Genomic DNA, 20,468 nt, shown 5'->3' on the forward strand with positions numbered 1-20,468 from the left:
TAAACCCTATGGGGGAAAAGTTATTTTTTAAAATTTGGCCTAGAGGTGAAATGGTTAATTTTTAAAGTTTAAGAGGGGGAAATATAAAATTTTAAGATGTTAGAGTTCTATTAACTTTAATAACTCATAGGTAAATAAATGAGATTTTCAAATATAAGAGGTAAAAACTTGAGAAAACATAATACATTTGGTGAGAAAAGTCCTTTGGCCTAACTGAAATGGTGTTTCTGTAGAAGCAAGGCAGGCCCTTTCAAGTTTTGTTGGACAGTTGTTTAAATGTAATTACTTGATTAACCTCACCTTGGCAGATTCTTCCTCAACAATATGTATTTCAATTTTCAAAGCAGAAAACAGTGAACTTAGAGATTGGTGGATCTCATGGGCCTATTAAAAAAAAGCCCAAATCTACAGAAGTTCCCTCCAATCAAATTTCTAATTCCGCGCATCAACTTATTTCTACGCCTTTTGAGGTCACACCAGAGCAGAAACCCTAAATCACAAATGACTGATCTAACTAATTCATTTCCGAAATCCGACACTTCAAGGTGATTCAACGCTTCTATTTCACTTCCTGTTTCCATTCATGGTTGTTTAATTATATGTTCAATTCAATTTTAGGTTTAACTTGGTAGCTGTTTTTAGTTTTATGTAATTTGCTTAAAATTGTGTTGTTTGATGCAAGATCAATGTTGAGTGAAAAAAGAAAATTTGGTTTTGTTGAATATGCGTAATGCTTGTTTCTTTTTGCGATGAAGAAGGATTGTAGTGTGAAGTATATGTATAGGTTATTTGAGGATCTTTAGTAGAATTTTCAAGAAAGTGAATGCCCTTTTTGGCTATGTTTAGTTTTGAGCTGATGTATGAGTAGAATTTGGAAGAACGAGTAGTTTGTTTCTGGTGAGTTTGTGAGATTGTTGTTGTGGGAAGAGTTTAACAATCTTTTGTTAAGAGAGTTGGGGCCTGTGGGTGAGTACAACAATGGAAACCCTGATCTCAGATGGTTCGGTTTCAAAGAGGACATTGAGGAAGAAAGTAGGTCCGCGAAGTTACAATGAAAATTTAATGGATGAGCTGATAGAGAAGCATATAGGTGGTATATCAAAGAAAAAAAATAGAACTAAGGAGGATTTGGAGAAGGAGACTGAAACTGAGGCTATGATAGCATTATCTTTGGGGTTTCCAATTGATGCTTTGCTTGAAGACGAAATTAAGGCTGGAGTAGTAAGAGTAGTAGGTGGGAAAGAGCAGAATGATTACATTGTTGTGAGGAATCATATTCTTGCCAGGTGGAGAAGTAATGTTAGATTGTGGCTTACAAAAGGGCAGATAAAGGAAACTGTTAGTAATGAGTATGAACATTTGATAAGCTCGGCTTATGATTTTCTTCTCTATAATGGGTATATCAATTTCGGGGTTTCACCGTCATTTACAGCATATATGCCTGAGGAAGTAAATGAAGGAACTGTGATAATTGTTGGTGCTGGATTAGCTGGGTTAGCGGCAGCCAGGCAGCTTATGTCATTTGGTTTCAGGGTTGTTATTTTAGAGGGTAGGAGTCGGCCTGGAGGTAGAGTTTATACACAGAAGATGGGTAAGAAGGGTAAATATGCAGCTGCAGATCTTGGTGGTAGTGTCATAACTGGACTTCATGCTAACCCGCTTGGGGTTTTGGCCAGGCAACTTTCTATTCCCCTTCATAAAGTTAGGGATAAGTGTCCTTTGTACAATCCGGATGGAGCACCAGTTGCTGAGGAAATTGATACCAAGATTGAATTTATCTTCAACAAGTTGCTTGACAAAGTCATGGAACTGAGAAAATTAATGGGTGGATTGGCAAATGATGTTTCTCTGGGTTCAGTTTTGGAGACACTCAGGCAACTATACACTGTGGCTAGAAGTAATGATGAAAGGAGGCTTCTTGATTGGCACCTTGCTAATTTGGAATATGCAAATGCTGGATGTCTCTCATATCTGTCAGCTGCCTATTGGGATCAGGATGATCCTTATGAAATGGGGGGAGACCACTGTTTTCTTGCTGGAGGGAATGGGAGACTGATAAAAGCATTATGTGATGGAGTTCCCATATTCTATGAAAAGACTGTCAATACCATAAGATATGGAAATGAAGGGGTTGAGGTGATTGCAGGTGACCAAGTGTTTCAAGCAGATATAGTCCTATGTACTGTGCCTCTTGGAGTTCTGAAGAAAGGGACAATAAAATTTGAACCAGAGTTACCTCAGAGAAAGCTTGCAGCAATTGAGCGATTGGGTTTTGGACTCCTAAATAAAGTTGCCATGGTTTTCCCGCATGTATTTTGGGGGGAAGAACTAGACACATTTGGATGTCTAAATGAACATAGCAGTAGACGTGGAGAATTCTTTTTGTTCTATGGTTACCATACTGTTTCTGGAGGTCCAGTATTAATTGCGCTGGTGGCTGGAGAAGCTGCACAAAGTTTTGAAAGCACAGATCCATCCACTTTACTCCATCGTGTTTTAAGTGTACTTAGAGGTACTAAGAAGTATCATCAATTACTGGTGATTATGCACCTTGCAATTTCCTGCCTTTCTTTAACACGTGTCCTGTACGTGTTCTTCATCCTTCATATAAAATGCTTCCTTAAATCTAGCTTCTGAGTAAGTTAGTCTCTTTTTTGCAGGTATATATAAACCAAAAGGCATTGATGTGCCTAATCCCATACAAACAATATGTACAAGGTGGGGAAATGATCCCTTTGCCTATGGTTCATACTCTCATATTAGGGTACAGTCATCTGGTAGTGATTATGATATACTTGCTGAGAGTGTGGGAAGCCGGCTGTTCTTTGCTGGAGAGGCCACAACTAGGCAATATCCAGCCACCATGCATGGAGCCTATTTGAGTGGCTTAAGAGAAGCTTCACGCATTTTGCGAGCCTCAAGATGTATGAATAATAGTTTTAGGAGGTCTGTTCAAAGGAATGTTGGATCAAGCCACGATATGCTGGTAGATCTGTTCAGGAGACCTGATTCAGCTTTTGCAAATTACATGTTTGTATTCAATCCTTTAACAGAAGACCCAAAATCCATGGGGCTAATGAGAGTTACATTTGATAGTGCAAGAGCGGATTCTAGAAAGATTGTGGAGAACATTGACCAGCCATTGCAGCTGTACACAGTGTTATCTCGTGAGCAGGCATATGAGCTGCAACAGGATGAAAGTCAGCTTTCCTATCTGATTAATAATCTTGGGTTGAAGCTAATGGGATCTAGCGCCTTAATAAGCACTCATAACTCTTTAATTGCTAATATTGCTAGTGCAAGAAAAGGCAGGGGCCGAAACCGCATTTCTGTTGTATAACAGCTTGCCATGTAGACATGATTTTAGGTAATTCGGATACTTATCACTTCAGTATGAGAGTCTAGTAATGTATGCATAGGCTCCATAAAAAAGATTCTGAAAGTTGGTGTGCCTTTCCCTTCTCAGGTGCAAATTTTTTGTATATAATTGATCCAGTTAGGTTATTCATTAACTTGGAGAGAGATAAGTTCCTTGGAGTTTGACTGGGAAAGCTCATCCATATGTTTGTTGTAGAAGACTTCAGGCCTTGAGAGTGACCAGTTTGTTAAATGGTCCATCATATAGCTTTGTAGTGACAGACTGGTTGTAGCTCAAACTTCATTGTTGGAAATTATTGTAATTTTTGGGACTTCTTGACCTGGCAAATTCATATTACATTTTTATGTATTTTCAATGGTGTATATATATATAATATATTATCATATGATTAAATATTATTTTATTATTAATTTAAAATTATTTAATTATTTGATAATATATCAAATATATTTTTAAAGTGGATAGTTATAGTTTTATTATGGGAGGACTATTTCCCACCTAACTTTTGATGCATTTTCAAAATGTTACTCACGGTAGATGAAAATCTATTTTTCCCATCCATGAGCAAACTGTTGTCTAATTTTTCAATTAGGAATAGGGGCAAAATCGTCATTTTCTATTTAAAACCTTAAAATTTTAAAATTTTACCGTTTCCCCCCTCCAGGTTTTAAAAACTAATAACTAACCAATTCTCAAAGTTTAAAAAGTTTAGATTTCACCCCTGGCGTTTGCTTCCTTCTCTGGCCACCACCGACGGTTGACGCATTTGACCGATCTCTCATCTCCGATTACAAAGGACGATGAAGGATGACCTTTCGTCGCCCAGATCTGGATGACGAAGCGTCATCCAGATCTGGAAGAACAGATGAAGGACAACGCTTTGTCGTCCTTCGTCGTCGCGTTGTCCAGACGCGACGAGTGACGAAGAGAGAAGAAGAGAGACCTTCGTCGAGCGATCTCCCAGATCTAGACGACGAGCAAAGTTTGAAACCGATCTCCCAAATCTAGATGACGAGTCTCTTCGTCGCACCACCGTCGTCGCACCAGGGGAAGGAGGAGGCCGGTGACGACGCCGGAGAAGACATCGGGAGATGAAGTTAAAGAATGGGAGTGAAATGCTAGTTTTGAAAATTATGGGAGGCGGTTGTAATTTGAAAAATATAGAAACCCTAGGTTTGGGAGTGAAAATGTTAGTTTTTAAAGTTTAAAAACTTTAGGTAAGGTGAAAATGTTAGTTTCTAAAACCTAAGAGGGGTGAATGGTAAAACCCTCACATCAATTTTGGAAGATTAAATTGAGGGGTATTTTTGTCATTTCATCTAACAATGGTAAAATGGATATTTTATCTTTATGCAATCAGATATCATCCATTTTAACAGCTCATAGGTAGGAAAAGTGGATTTTCATCAGCCATGAGTAACATTTTAAAAATACATCAAAAGTTAGGTGGGAAATAGTCCTTCCCCCTTTTATTATTTTTAATGTGCCTCCATGATACTAACTGGTCCAAATCTACTCCAGGTCAGAAATCAAATGAAGATAGCACTAGAATCAGAGTTCCTAAGCTAAATTGTTCCCAAGTCCAATCGATCATCCAATCAAATTAGGGGAATCCAATTATTACTAGTTGGGATTGGTTTAATGAAACAATCATGTATGATGCTAAGAACAACAAAAATAAACTTAAGATATATATTTATATGCAACCATGAAAAGGAAATTAATTAAAGGCCAGAGGACCATTTCTCACCCAAGGATCAGTGAAAAGGTTCTCGTATGTTAATTTTTAAGAATTTAAATATTCATTTATCTATTAAAATTTATTATTAAGATTAAGAATAAGATTATTATTTAACTAAAAATATTTTTAAAAAACATAACTTTTTTTCTTTAAATTTAAAATTCTAACAATTTTTTATATCTAAAATTTGAAAAGTTATATATATATATTTTTAAAGATTTATTTTTTTTCTAATAACTACTTTCCAACGACCACTTTAGGAAAGCTATTGGTTGGTCTTCCCACCATCTCTCTCCCTCTCTGGTGGTTTCTTGATATAGAAATCACCAGAAATTTAAATAAAAGGGTTAGATGATGACACATGAATCTGTATATCATTTGATAGTTTTCTTGAGTTTCAAGCCAAACTAGACTGACAATTGACACCTCTATTAAAGATTATAGGATATTTGATGTCATTTGGGTATATATGACACTTTATGATATAAAATATTTTATGAGTAGAGGGTTATATAATAATTTATTATTAGAATTATATAACATTTTACTAGAAAGGTGATATACACTATCATTCATTAGCATTTTGCACATTGTCAATCAAATTAGTGATGTTTAGAAATTTAATAAACAAATTTTCTACTATTTTAGAATTAAATAAAGTAATATAAATAATGACATATCACTATATGATTAGATATTTATTTAAATTTTAATTCAAAATCATCATATGAAGTAGTCGTAAAAATGACGATTATGGAAGATTGGTTATATAGATTATTTCGTTAATATTTTGCAAAAATACCTCTGTGTGTTCCGATCAAAGAAAATCGAATGAGAGGAACTCTTCCTCTTCTACTTATATTTGAAAACCAAGAGTTTGTAAAGAATTTCGATGTTTCAATAAAGATGAAAAAACTTCTTTGAGTGGAACAGTGCTTGATATATATTTGGAAGAAAAACTTCATCGTAACACAAATGATGAGAGAGATGAACAAAAAACCTTGACATTTTAACATGGTGGAAGCTCAATTCTTCGAAGTACCTTCCTCTTGAAATTACGGCTAGATATATTTTAGTCATTCCCATTCCGTCGGTTGTTTCAGAATCTTCTTTTGGAGTTTGAGAGTTTTCAAACTTTCATAATTCTTTACTTTCTATCCTTTGTGCCATTGATATGTGCACAAGCTTAGATTAGGCAAGGTGACTCGCAGCATGATGATGAGTTGGAATTAGGTAAAACTTTTCAAAATTACCTTAATTCTTTATTTAATTGTTTTTTAACAATATCGGCTCATATAATTTTCACTACATTTTTAAGTAAAAAAAGTTACCATTGTCTTAAATATCCGCAAAGAGATATATTTCATACAAAATATTCATATTTTATATTTTTATTGCAAAGGATTATTTTTTACCTAAGGTTTAGTGAAATGGTAAATTTTCATTTATTAACTTTAAAAAACTCAAATACCTATTCATATATTAAAATTTACTAATAAGATTAGAGGTAAAAATATTATTTAATAAAATTATTTTTAAAAAAAGTAAAAAAATTTTCCCCTAACCCAAGGTTTAAAAAGTGATTAAATCCCTCCTAGGGTTTTATTTTCCCTTCTCTGATAACCATCTTTGACTACCAACCTTCCCAGAGTCCTCTTCTTGGGCAAAAACATGTCGATTTTTAGTTAGATAAAGATGAATCATCTTCATTCGACGAAAAGGCAATAACATGCATCTTCATCCGATGAAAATGCATGTTCTGATCTCTAGTAGAGGAGAAAGATATAGTGAATACTGATCGTCAAGTGGGATTGAGGTGAGTATTTAAAAAAAACCCTATAAGAGATTCAATCACTTTTTAAACATTGAGTTAAGAAGAAATTATAAATTTTTAGTTTTTTTAAATTATTTTATCAAATAATATTTTTATCTCTAATTTTAATTGTCAATTTTAATAAAATAAATAATTTTTTAAATTTTTAAAAATTAAAAAATAAAAATTTGTTATTCCACTCAACTTTGGATGAGGAATGGTATTTTAACCTCGTTTTAATTCAAAATCGTTGAATTGACAAGAGAGTAAAAAGTCTGTGATAGATGAACTGCTAATTTTTAATCTAGCAAGTTCGCAGACACGTGGCACACTCCCACGGGCTACTGGGAACTCAATATATCTAAAACGAGATATTGAGAGCTAGAACCTATATAATCAAAGACTGAAAATTCTATCTGGGTTTATCATCAAGCTATGAGACAACCGATAAACAGTACAAATCCGAAGCCTTAACTTCAGATTTTTATTTTTTATTTTTTGTAAATTTATCGACTTTGCCATGACAACACTTCTGAAGTTCTCCGTAAATCTCTCAGTCTTTACCACTTCACTATGGCATAGTCATTTCTGCAGGAAACCCATTCCTTGTTGCTCGCTACCAAGGACAAAGTTTGCTTCTTTTCATCAAAGCAGCTACAAGTTGAGAGCTTTAGGTGAGGAAAGATGTTGGTGTTATTTGGGAGTGGGAAAGGGCAAAGATGGAATATTGATGAAAGAGGAGGGGTTGAAGAGGAAGAAAAGAATGGTTTTGGTGAGGTTTAATCAGGGTTTTGGGTTTGGCAGCGGTGGTGGTGGTGATGGTGGTGGAGATAATAATGCAAATGCAAGGATTTTGGGTAATCTTGCTTTGGCTATTTTATTAACTTATCTTTCTATGACCGGACAGCTTGGTTGGGTTTTGGATGCTATCGTCTCCATTTGGGTATGCCCTGCTTTTCCCTTTAACCTTCAATTCCATGTGTATCTATACATATGTTTATTAGTATATTTATACATGTTTGTGTTTGTTTGTAGATGCAAAATTAGCTCCCATTGCCGAGCTTATGTAGTCTCAGCTTAGCTTTGACATTTTCTTCTTTTAATTTCCGAAATTGGAGCATTTGTTTCTTCATTACTTTGTTGTGTAGTTGTTAATTAGCATGCAATTTAGGCATTCTTCTATTGCCAATTAGCTGTTATTATCTTTTGTTGTTACTTTGCTCAAGGTTCTGAAGTCTGAGGGTTCGGTTGGTATTTGATCAACTTGGTCTGATTCCTTTAAATTCATATGTTCACCAAACTGTAACTTTCTACCTTAAGCATCACTTAGTTGATAGAAAAGGTGACTTGAGTCCTAGATTAATTAGATGTTCTTTGTTGTCACTCAGGTGTGAAAAAAGATATACAACCTTCATACGGTATATTTTTTTTGCAATAAAACTATACGTATACACTTTGAATATACAAATCAGTACATCTTTGATGTGTGTTATCAAGTGATTAGTGATTTTGAATTAAGGATAAAATAATAATCAATCACATAATGTCATATCACATATGTACTTGTTTGTGTATTTAAAAATGGATACACATAGCTTTGCTTAATTTTTTGTTTTAGAATACACTTACTTATACTTGATATAGCATTAATCATTTGTCCAGCTTTGCTGCTGCTTGATTTTTGGTTTAAGGTTTAAGCCCTGTCTTTGATATTTACCTGTTGAAATTGACAACAATACATATAGTTCAATCAACTGCAATGATGCCTTTTCTTCTCCCGCAGCTAATTGTGGTGCTTGTTCCTATTGTGGGCTTGGGAGCTTTTCTCTGGTGGGCAGGTCAAGATATGGTGCAGGGCACTGTAAGGCTTCTTTAATTTTGGTTCCTTGTTACATTTTTACTTTTGCTCCCACTGATTTTACGGACATCGTAAACCTTTTTTTTTTTATGGGCTAGATTTATTGATGTATTACTAATTTCTTTTTTCCCCTCAACATGTCACTATATGGGATATTTTCAGTGCCCAAACTGCGGAAATGACTTTCAGATATTCAAGTAAGAAATTCCATTTGCTCCATACCAATATGTGAGAGTTTTATGGGCTTGTTTCGTGCTACAAGTTGTCTAACCTTGAAATTAATGTGGTTCTGTTGCAGATCTACACTGAATGATGAATTGCAGTTGTGCCCCTACTGCAGTCAACCTTTCTCAGGTGAAACTTGATTTTTAGGTTTACAAGATTTGGGGAAATTCAGAAGAATGCAAGAACTTTTCTATATTTCCTTTTGCAGTGAAATATCTTTATGTTGAACTATATCTTCTGTGAATTTCAGTTGTGGATGACAAGTTTGTTCGCGAATCTGTGAGGTTCACAAATGAATCTACAACATTTGGAGAAGCATTCAGCGAATTCTTTCCTAGTTCTAAGAAAGGTTTATTCCTGAAGCTCTTGTTCATGATCTGATGTGATTAAGATAATTCAATATATATTTCTGCATTTGATGGTTCGATAAAAGGTGGGATCTAAGGCATTAATGAGCACCCTCACTTATAATAAGTTGAATTAGAATACAAATTTATATGTATCTTATGCTGACATGATTCTTGAGAAAGTCACACCTTAAAAACTAATTATTGAGATTGACGTTAGAAGCTCATACTTTCTATGATAGAATCCAAGTCTCATACCTTTCACTTGGGATCCTAACATACCACTACGCTTAACAGCTCCAGTGCCCTCGCCAGTTGGTTATATGTTAACTCCTTGCTAGCCCCAGGCTACTACTGCAATATTGATATCACTACCCGCATTACATGATTGTAGCTTGAAGACATAGTGATGTTTTTAATATGAAATGATATGAACCTTGAGAGAACCACACTTTAAAAGTTAGTTATTGAGATTGGATAGTTCAAAGTCATATAAATCTGACATTAGAAGTCTATACTTCTCATTGTGAGATCCGAGTCTCATGTCTTGCACTTGGGATCATAACATGTGCAAATGGAAGCCATTGCTATGCACAACTTATTATTGCTCATATACACTTGTTACTTTGCAAAATGATTCTTTGCATCTGATTTGTTGCGATGGTTCTGCAGGAAAGGAATCTTCTAAAGCCATTGTTGATGTTGAAGCAGAAATCAAAGATGCAGAGTGACAGCTGATCGCTTTAGTCCTGTAGTTTATATTTGGAAATGATCGTTGATTGAGAAAGGCATTAGGTGTGGGGATTGAAGTGTCTCAGGTGCTCTTACATAATTGGTTATAGTGAACTGAAGACGCGCAAACAACTTTGCGAAGATGACGGGCGGACAAATTGACACTGGAAATGTATCCGAAAGTTTCGACATTGATACTCTGTAGCATGTCGTTGTATATCAAGAGTTTGATAGCTTTCTTCATAAATCATATCTTTTCTGTATCTACTTGTAGTTAGAATTCATGAGACATTTTGAAATGTAATTAGGGCTTGATGTAAAATAATAGACTTCACTGGGAAAGAGCTGGTCAAAAGAATTTTGGTTAATCTGTTCATGGTTTTGTTCCTTGAAATCTTTTCTTCTGCACATGGAAATACCTAATAAATAATGGAGATTCAATGATCATATATGGTTTGGGAAACAATCTGAAGGATTTTAAGGCTTGAGCAATGAGTGCTTGAGTTGGCTCAAATTGAATTAAATTCCTTTTAAAGTTGTTTGAACTTGATTTGCTTAAAGAGATTTGAGGTTGAGTATGGTTTAAGTTTAAATTTGATTCGAATTGAGTTATAAACTTGATTCGATATTATTATCGTATAAAAAATTAATTAAAATAATATTATTTTAATTAAAATGAATTTTTAATTAATTTTTATTGAAATTTTTTAGGTTTATAAATTTAAAAAGTTAAATATCTTTAAAATATATATATTCAAATTTAAAAATATTTAACTCACACTTTTAAATTCGGGCTAATAAACATTTAAAACAAATTTCACTCTGACATTGAGTAAAATGTTTCTATGATCCCGTCCGTACAGGAATTCAGCCTTTTACACGTGTCGCATAGAAAAATAAGCAATCATTTCACCAGCACCATCGCCACCAACTCTGCTGACACGTATAACGCCAATAAAAATATTTTACCCAAAAAAAAGGAAGGGAAAAAAATTTTAAAAATCGAAAATAAAATATACCTATCTGTATAAATACATATTTTTATTTTAAATAAAAGGTCAAAGTAGGCGGAGCAGAGAGTCTTTCTTTCTTTGATTCTTTTTATTTTTCTCGTTCTCTCCTTTTTCCTATAATCAGAGAGAACGAGAGGGGACGGAAGTGAAAAGACGAGCTTGCCCTCTCGTCGCTTTCAAATTTTCATTTTATTTCGTTCTATCAAGTTCCGATTCTTTGTTTCGTCACCATGAATGAGAAGGCAAACGTCTCTAAAGAGCTCAACGCTCGGCACAGAAAGGTTTTTTTTGTTCTTTTTTCTCACCTCATTTGCCGCTTTCTGTTTGTCCAGATTCAATTTTCTCTATACCTATCTCGCATGTCTTGATCTCTGTCGTTTGTACCGTAATTATGCGTTTTATCTCTAATTTTATATCGATTTTATTTCTTGATTCATTATTTTATATTAATTGTTTGTTTTTGTTTATTGATTTATCCAGCATTCTGATTTGATCTTATTTTTCGATAAATGATATAACTGCAGCTATTGAATAGTGATTGTGTAATTGAGATTCAATGTATAGATTTGAAGAACTCTGAGCTTATTGGAGATTCCTACTAAATTTGTATTTGTATATGTTTGATTATTTAAGGTTCTTAATAATTTGCTTAATTGATACTGCCGTTGATTTTGTGCAATGATGCGTTATCATATAGTGCTTTACCTATTGGATTTTGGTTACTGCTTGTGAAATCTGGAGGGATCGGGTTAGTGAGGATAATTGTATGTAGATTGGTGGCATCTAGGTGAATTAAGGTAGAATTATTTTTTAACCGTATTTTATCATGGAGTTTCATTTATGTGCTGCGGGAATTAAAATTTTGATTATTTTTCCATTTTAAGTTTCAGAGTTACAGATTTTTAGTGTTGTTGATCCCCCTGCCTTTGTTTCTTTGTCTGCAAATTCTTATTTTTCCTAAATTTCACTTGAATGCAGATTTTGGAAGGACTTCTTAAATTGCCAGAGAATAGGGAATGTGCTGACTGCAAAGCCAAGTATGTCTCTACAGGAATTGAAGAGATGATATGGATATTGTAATAATGAAGAACTAAATAGAAATTGACTTAATAACAATGGATCTTCTGATTTCTTCTTTCATGAATCCGTAGTTTCCCATTATCTCATTACTTTTTATATCAGATTACTTGCTAAAAGTTATTTGATTGAAATGCAGAGGTCCAAGATGGGCTAGTGTGAATTTAGGTATCTTTATTTGCATGCAATGTTCTGGAATACACAGAAGTCTTGGGGTACACATTTCAAAGGTAATGTTCTGTTCTTCAAATTAGTGATTCTTTTTTTCTTAAAAAGTATTTTAGTTTTATGGAAGGAGTTGAGGCTGCTTTAACTAACTTCTGGATATAGTTGTCTGTATACTAATTATATTGCCTGCTGTTTGTTAGCAGTAAGAAAAAATTTCATGAATTGTCAGCATATTTTTAGTTGAATTTCTTTAGTCCTATTTGGGTTATAGTGATCTGGGTAATGATAAGCATATCCTATTTTATATATTTACCACTAATGCTTATGAGCATTCAACTATTGTGACTCCAGGTCATTCAGCTATAAATCAGTAACTTTCATGCAGTACAAGGTGTAATTTTGGCTGTTGCCTGTGGATTTGTCTTTTTTAGCTGTCAGTATAATTCAGTTTTTTCTGGGCCACGAAATAATTTCTATTGATTTCCATTTAAGCTTGTTTTGTAATGATTGAGACATCATATTTGGCTACCAATGGCAAAGTTGACCTATAAATTTATATCTCAATTCTCTGTAATACTGTAGTTAGTGGAAAACCAGTTACATTGTGAGGGCATTTATCTTTTATTATGGTTCTGCTTCAGGTTCGATCTGCCACCCTGGACACCTGGCTGCCGGAGCAGGTTGCATTCATTCAATGTAAGCTTGTTTGTTAGGTTACAAACTTTTCTTTCTAGTTGATATGGTTTATTATAAGATTGAATTAAAATTAGCTGCTAAATATGACAATGGCTTATATTATCTATACAGCAATGGGAAACGAGAAAGCAAACAGTTACTGGGAGGCTGAGCTACCCCCCAACTATGACAGAGTTGGAATTGAGAATTTCATTCGTGCTAAGTATGTCTTCAATTAATTGTAACCTCAGTTCATTTGGCTACTGGTTTACATTCTCTCTCTTATAATTGAATTTTCTTACAGGTACGAAGAGAAAAGATGGGTTGCTCGAGATGGACAGCCAAAACCACCTCCCATTGGGCATGCATACACCAGCAATTCTGAAAACTTATTTCCAGAGAGGAAGCATGTTCAAACACCCAGTACAAGAGTTTCTGTTCCTGCTACAGGAATTAGTCTTCCTCTCCCCCCTAAAGGACCTGAACAGGTATTTTTATTACCTTCTGTTAGTCTGCTGTTTTCAATTTATTGTCTCTTTTTTTCATTTTTCATTCTCCTTTTTATTTTCCACTTGTGATGTATCTTTAGATTTTCTGGAAGGTATTGCTTCATAGGAGTAACTGCAGATGTTTGAAAATCAGTGAATATGCAATATATGTTACAATTTAGAAATGTTAATAAGCAGATGAAAATGGGAAAGGAAGGAATGGTGAATTAATGGAGTCCTAAATATGTTAAAGTTATTATTATACTGGCTCTTCAAAATGCAGATCCTAAGTCTATCTTTTGGACATTGACCATAGATGTGGACTTTTATCTTCTCATAGCACTGTGTTTTAAAAGCATGTCTGATCCTAGCTGTTGGCGGGGTTTGATAGATTTTATATGCTCGGAATATTTCGTTTTTCAATCTCCTCATATGTTGTAAATCTAGTTTTCATTGCTTTTATATGCTCTGTTTTGTGTACCTAAAAGTCTTACTCACACACCCATATACAATGATGAAAAAATCTATCTATCATCAAGTTTGTTGGAGATTCTTTTCTTGCAATCTGCGTTGGAATGTTGCTTTTATAGATACTCCAAATTCTATTAAATTAATTCAGAATTAAATTGATTGATGTAGCTGCATTTTTGTAAGGATACAAAGTTTACCAAACTCATATGAAGATGCTTCTCTCTGAGTTTGAATCTCACCATGAGGACAAATCCTTCTTTTTGCTGCCACCTTTAGGGATGGTGGATCGCATACATGTACATGACATAGACAGTACACTGACCTAACATTTGACAATATTTATGAAGTGAATTGGTGAACAACTGTTTCTTAATAGAGTCAGTATTTATGATGTGATAATGGACCAGTTCATGCATGTCTATTTAGTTTGGGATTGTCTGATATCTATGTTGATTGGGCTGGTTTACAACAATATTGTAGTCTTTTCTGCTCTATGCTTCCGAAAGGATGCCTCTCTTATATTCATTAATTTTTTTTACATATAGAAATCGGTACGACAGATTTATTAATGTGCAACATGACGTACCTACAGGTCACCCCTGTTCCAAAGCCTCAAGAGGTGGTTCAGAATTCTGAATCAACTGTGGCGCCGGCAGAGGCAACAAAGCAGAGCTCAAATTCTACTCCTGTAGCACCCCCTCCTAAAGTTGATTTTGCTACTGACCTTTTTGATATGTTATCCATGGATGGTCCGAGTGAAAGTGGCTCAGAGGATACTTCTCCCAATGATGATCTTTGGGCAGGTTTCCAGTGTATGTCTCAAGACTTCCCCTTAATTTTTTACCATTCACCTAGCCAGTTTTTCCTGCCCCCACTATCTTGTCTACATTTTTTCAATGTGCTTCTTGCTCCTTTAGATTTTTGAGGGGTAATTGTGATTGTCCATGGTGGTTGTTGAACCTTTTAAAATTTTCAGCTGCTGGAGAATCATCAATAGCAGAGAAAAGTGATTCAACCAGAGAAGTTGAGAGTATGCCCCAGTCTGCCCCAGGAATTGAGGACTTATTTAAAGATTCACCTTCTCCTGCAACTCCCCCAGTTTCAGCACAGCCTCAGAAAGATGTGAAAAATGACATTATGAGCCTTTTTGAAAAGGTATATTCTGCAACTTTAATGAATATCAATCAGTGTGATCGTTTGCCTGTAGCAACTGTATAATGTCTTGTCTAAACTATTGATTTGTCCTGTACTTGTGTGGAGAATCCCTTTTTTACGAGTTTTACCTTATCTGTTTTGTCTAGTGAACCCCCTTTTGATTTCAAATATTCATTGTTTGACTCTCTTGTTTGGAATTGATACAGTCCAATATGGTGTCTCCATTCGCTATGCATCAACATCAACTTGCTATGTTGGCACAACATCAGTCACTTTTGATGGCCGCTGCAGCTAAAGCTGGAGTTCAAAACCCTGGGTCCAATGGGGCCAACTTACCCACTCAGAATGTGCCAAACTTTGGCAACCAAATTCCTGGAATGGTGATGCCAGTTGTGGGACAGGCTGAGCTGCAGAAGCTTATGCAGGTAGATACCGTAATACATTTCTCCTATTATTAATGTTATTTAATTATCATCATTTGTTGCTGTACTAAATTTTCTACCAAATTAGGCTATGAGCATGGCGCCAGCACAGCAAATGGGGGGTTCTGTTCCATATCCAACATCCAGGTAGGATTTTTTAACTTTATAACAATTTAGCGGACTATCTAACAGTCTGTTTGGGTGGAGAGGAAACTACCGTCTTTTAGTTGATTAAACTCTGCAGAAAATTCCATTGTGGCTACCAGCAGTATTAATCAACTTAAAGAGATTTATTATGACCTGTGAGAAGATGGAGGGTTTTGCAGAACTGCTAGGGTTCTGATTAACATGTAATTCTGCAATATCTGAATATTTACTATTCTTACCGATGCTTGCTTGCAGCTTTTATGCTATGGGGCAATCTACCCCAGCTAATGGCATGTCAACACCAGGAACTGGAACTAGCAAACAGCAGCCAACAGCAACCCCAGCTTCATCAACACCAGCATCACAAACCGGAAAGGATTACGATTTTTCCTCGCTAACACAAGGAATGTTTGCCAAACATTGAGCGGAGGTTTGGTACTGCTGGCATTGTCATACGATACCGCAATGGTTATATTACAGGTAAACAGTAGCACTTGCGAAGTTTTTCTTCTTACTCCTGTAGTGGGGGTTGTAAACTATTTGTAGAGGCATTTATCAGTTTTCTCATCATATTTGGGTGATGTCTTCATTTGTATGCGTAGATGTATCCAGAGAAATAAAATTGAGTTTAGATTGATTGGATTGATTTTCTCTGGTCTAATCACTTATTCAAGCTCTTTCCAATACTATTGTTTAGTATTGAGGTTAGGAATGATAAACAGTATAACAATAAAATTATATGTAAGTATAATTAGTACTTATTTGTATACTAACGATAATGTGTTGTAATGTGATTGGTTAATTTTGAATTACATTATAAAACTGACACATCATCATTAGAATCAAAATTAGTATTCATTTTAAGTGGATATAACATTGCACATTGCTCTTAGTAGAATAGAGAACTTAGACTAGTCAAAGATGTTCATACAATCATCTCAATCTTTGAGACTTAAATGGTGGAAGATTTTGGTAGAAATTTTCTGATATGGGTTAACATTAATTATATTTTTTATTTAATAAATCAAATAATTTAATAGTCTAAGTTTAGTTTACAGATAGGTTGAAGTGCTCAATGAAGAGAAATTTAATACACTTAAAAGGTTATGATTTTGAGTGGACGATTTTTTGTGGATCTTTGGGTTATTAGATCTTTGATGGAGGTTCAAGTAATATCTTTTATAAATTGATTAGGTTTCTATTTCAAATCTTAATTTGTTATAACTTTACCCATTGAAAGCCGTAATAAGAGAAGTTTTTGGAGCGAAAGATTACTCATAATAATTTTGGGTGATTTTTAAAGGTTTTTCAGATTTAAATTGTATGAGGTTTTAGGTATTTTTATAATCACAAAATTTAATACAGTATTTTATAATTTATACATACATATTACGGAACTAATCTTGAATGATTTTATTAAGTTTATGTAAAATATTTCTAACAGGTTTTACTTCTTGCTTAGACAGACTTGCAGCAACGAAGAAAACATGCATTAAATTAGAATAATAATTCGATAATTATTGTCTCAGAATTTCTATTATTTAAAGATTAAATTATAGATAACCATACATAATTGTGATTTGTGGAAGTAAAAGTAAAAAGGTTTTTTTTTTTTAATTTTTGTATCGAGACTCTTATTTGAGTTAGATTATCACTTTTTTAATATCGAACCAATTACATTGAATAAGAAAAACTTCAAGTTCAGTGAGTAATTTCACAATCATTGAATCAATTAAATAAAAAATTTGATTTTGATATATTATAAAAAAGACTTAAATTTATATCCGGGAGAAGGACTATTTCCCACCCAACTTTTGATGCGTTCTCAAATTGGCACCCACGGCAGATGAAAATCCAGTTTTTCCACCTATAAGCTGTTAAAATGGATGATTTCTGTTTGCATAAGGGTAAAATGTCTATTTTACCCTTGTTAGATGAAATGACAAAAATACCCCTCAATTTAATTTCTCAAAATTAATGTGAGAGTTTTACCAGTCACCCCCCTTAGGTTTTAGAAACTAACATTTTCACCCCACGGCAGATGACAAAATACCCCTCAACTTTAAAAACTAACATTTTCACCCCAAACCTAGGGTTTCCATATTTTTCAAAATACAGCCGCCCCCCATAACTTTCAAAACTAGCATTTCACCCCCATTCTCCAACTTCAACTCCGGACGTCTTCTCCGGCGTCGTCACCGGCCTCCTCCTTCTCCTGGTGCGACGGCGGTGGTGCGACGAAGAGATCTTCCTCTCCTCATCGCACGGTGCGACGAAGAGACGGAGATCCCTTCGTCGCACGATGCGACGAAGAGACGGAGATCCCTTCGTCGCACGATGCGACGAAGAGACGGAGATGGGGGGCGTCGATCTGGAAGAACAGACGGAGATGGGAGATCTGGAAGAACAGACGGAGACGGAGATGGGGGGCGTCGATCTGGAAGAACAAACGAAGAGACGGAGACGGAGACGGAGACGGAGATCTGGAAGAACAGACGAAGCGTCGTCGTCGTCGAAGCGTCCCTCATCGAAGCGTCGTCGTTTGTAGTCGTCGTCGAAGCGTCGTCCTTCGTCGTCCTTTGTAGTCGGAGATGGGAGATCGGTCGAATGCGTCGGCCGTCGATGGTGGCCGGAGAAGGAAGCAAACCCCAAGGGTGCAATCTAAACTTTTCAAACTTTGAAGATGGGTTAGTTATTAGTTTTTAAAACCTGGAGGGGGGAAACGGTAAAATTTAAAAATTTTAATGTTTTAAATAGTAAATGACGATTTTGCCCCTGTCCCTAACTGAAAAATTGGACGGCAGTTTGGTCACGGGTGGGAAAACTGGATTTTCATCTGCCGTTGGTGGCAAATTGAGAACGCATCAAAAGTTGGGTGGGAAATAGTCCTTCTCCCTTTATATCCTCTAATACATAAAGTAATCTCTTTTTCCACTACCTCTTCTTTCAGTTTGGTCAAGTTTTATAATTTTAATAAACTTCTTCCCAAATTTTCTCAAAAATCTATCAATTTGCCTATAAATCAAAGACGTGTTAATATATCAGTTATCTCTTGGTTAAGGACGCAGGAAGATAACTTGTTTATGGATACAAGAAACACGTTCACAAATCAATAACCATCACCCTATACCTCAAAATTCAAAGAGCCAAGTAAAAATGTCAAACAATTTTAACAACCCAATTTTGATACATAATTTTTGAGTCAAAATCACAATCTACCACCTCCCGTGACGAGGACTATAAATATGTATCATCAAAATTCAATAATAATTACTTTATTTAACCTCAGAGGTTATTAAAACTGATAGAATATTAAAATTTTTAATGAAAAAATTTGAATTTGAACTTTTGTAACACTTTCTCATATAGAATTATTGACTTTAGAGATATAATAATATGAAAAAGATAAAATTGTTTCACGCATCAACAAAACTATAAACACCTTTTGTTTTAAAGAGAGAATGACGAATTATTCATATTTGATTTGATGGTCACAGGCGAAAGCCAAGTAATGGTAATTTTAAAGATTTCCTTAGGAAAAAATAAAAATGTCTCTTATATTACTTATAATATATGAAAGTATCGATGTAATTTCATAAAGTTAATCAGTCTAAATGTTACATGAAAAATATAAGTTAAATGATGGAACGGGAAACCTAAGATATAAAAAATCATAACATAAGTGATTTGACAAATTTGGACTCTTATATATCCACTAATGTAGAAAGTTCGAATTTTTATCACGTTTATAAAACTCTGACTTCCCTAATATAATGTTATGAGTTCAATTATTATGTTTTAGATTTATTCATCCAACTAATATAAGTAGAGTCTTCGGTTACTAATAAAAAACAATAATAATCACTTCATGGAAGATCAAATTGCAACTAGTTGTTAGGCTGGTTGTGAGGTTATAATCGCACACGATTCTGTAGAAATGTCAGCTTCAATATGATCATGCATGCTAATTGATCGCCGTCTCGCAGGCAGGACAAGTCTTTATATTTGTTGGTATAGAGAAAGCTATAATATATTGACCATACAAATTTGCGTATTCAAGAGGGTCAAGTTTTCTGCATCTTTTCCCTCCGTAAAAACTTACACTTGTTTATAGTCCATGCAAATCCAGATCTTGCCAAACCAACTTATTGCCAGAGTTCCCTTTCCATTCAGGTTTTTCTGCCACCAACCATTTGGAAACTCTCGTGAATCCAAGTTTTTACAACTTTAAACTAAGCTGAAAATATAGTAATAATATTTTATAAGTGTATAAATATGAAGATTAAAACTTATATTATACAAAATTAATTAGTTTATATTAAAATCTAAACCATTACACTTATATACTACTTATTTATATAGAGACTAAAATTTATATAAGACTATTTTACTTTCTATCGCTCTCTCTCAAGTGTTAAGCTAAAAATATAGTAATAACATTTTATCACCTTTTTAATAAGTGTCGAAATATATTATGTCTATAAGTGTAAAAATTAAAACTCATGTTATACAAAACTAATTAGTTTATATTAAGATTAAATCTACTACACTTATATACCACTAATTTTTATAGAGACTACAATTTATATAAGAGTCTTTTAGTCTCAATCACCCTCCTTCAAATGTAATCACCATAGGCTTTAAAAATATCATTTTAGGTTTTAATATCATGTCAAAATATGGGTCATTTTGATACCCTGTCAAAATATATTAAATTTATAAGTATAGAGACCGAAACTCATATTTTATAAAATCAA

General features: G+C 34.4%; 3 protein-coding genes across 4 annotated transcripts; all 3 read left to right on the top strand.

The window, feature by feature from the left end:
- The first annotated feature begins 440 nt into the window (after positions 1–440).
- Positions 441–3,724, top strand: LOC123202069 (lysine-specific histone demethylase 1 homolog 2-like). Of its 2 annotated transcripts, XM_044617793.1 has the most exons (3): positions 441–2,512; positions 2,661–3,367; positions 3,467–3,724. In XM_044617793.1, exons 1-2 carry the CDS (start codon positions 979–981, stop codon positions 3,338–3,340), a joined length of 2,214 nt encoding a protein of 737 aa, XP_044473728.1. In that variant the 5' UTR covers positions 441–978; the 3' UTR covers positions 3,341–3,367; positions 3,467–3,724. The 2 variants fall into 2 exon arrangements, with proteins under 2 accessions (XP_044473728.1, XP_044473727.1); XM_044617792.1 differs by having other exon boundaries at positions 2,661–3,724.
- A 3,598-nt stretch (positions 3,725–7,322) lies between these two features.
- LOC123202070 lies at positions 7,323–10,463 on the top strand. Its single transcript, XM_044617794.1, has 6 exons — positions 7,323–7,876; positions 8,717–8,794; positions 8,954–8,988; positions 9,090–9,145; positions 9,267–9,365; positions 10,036–10,463. Exons 1-6 carry the CDS (start codon positions 7,454–7,456, stop codon positions 10,092–10,094), a joined length of 750 nt encoding a protein of 249 aa, XP_044473729.1. The 5' UTR covers positions 7,323–7,453; the 3' UTR covers positions 10,095–10,463.
- Positions 10,464–11,145: 682 nt separating this feature from the next.
- Positions 11,146–16,357, top strand: LOC123202072 (ADP-ribosylation factor GTPase-activating protein AGD5-like). The gene is made up of 11 exons (XM_044617795.1): positions 11,146–11,389; positions 12,087–12,145; positions 12,325–12,415; positions 12,995–13,049; positions 13,161–13,251; positions 13,333–13,516; positions 14,580–14,799; positions 14,964–15,142; positions 15,349–15,567; positions 15,653–15,711; positions 15,967–16,357. The coding sequence occupies exons 1-11, from the start codon at positions 11,339–11,341 to the stop codon at positions 16,133–16,135; spliced, it is 1,377 nt and encodes a 458-aa protein (XP_044473730.1). The 5' UTR covers positions 11,146–11,338; the 3' UTR covers positions 16,136–16,357.
- Positions 16,358–20,468: the final 4,111 nt, after the last annotated feature.

The sequence above is a fragment of the Mangifera indica genome, chromosome 18 (assembly GCF_011075055.1).
Source record: "Mangifera indica cultivar Alphonso chromosome 18, CATAS_Mindica_2.1, whole genome shotgun sequence".
NCBI lineage: Eukaryota > Viridiplantae > Streptophyta > Magnoliopsida > Sapindales > Anacardiaceae > Mangifera > Mangifera indica.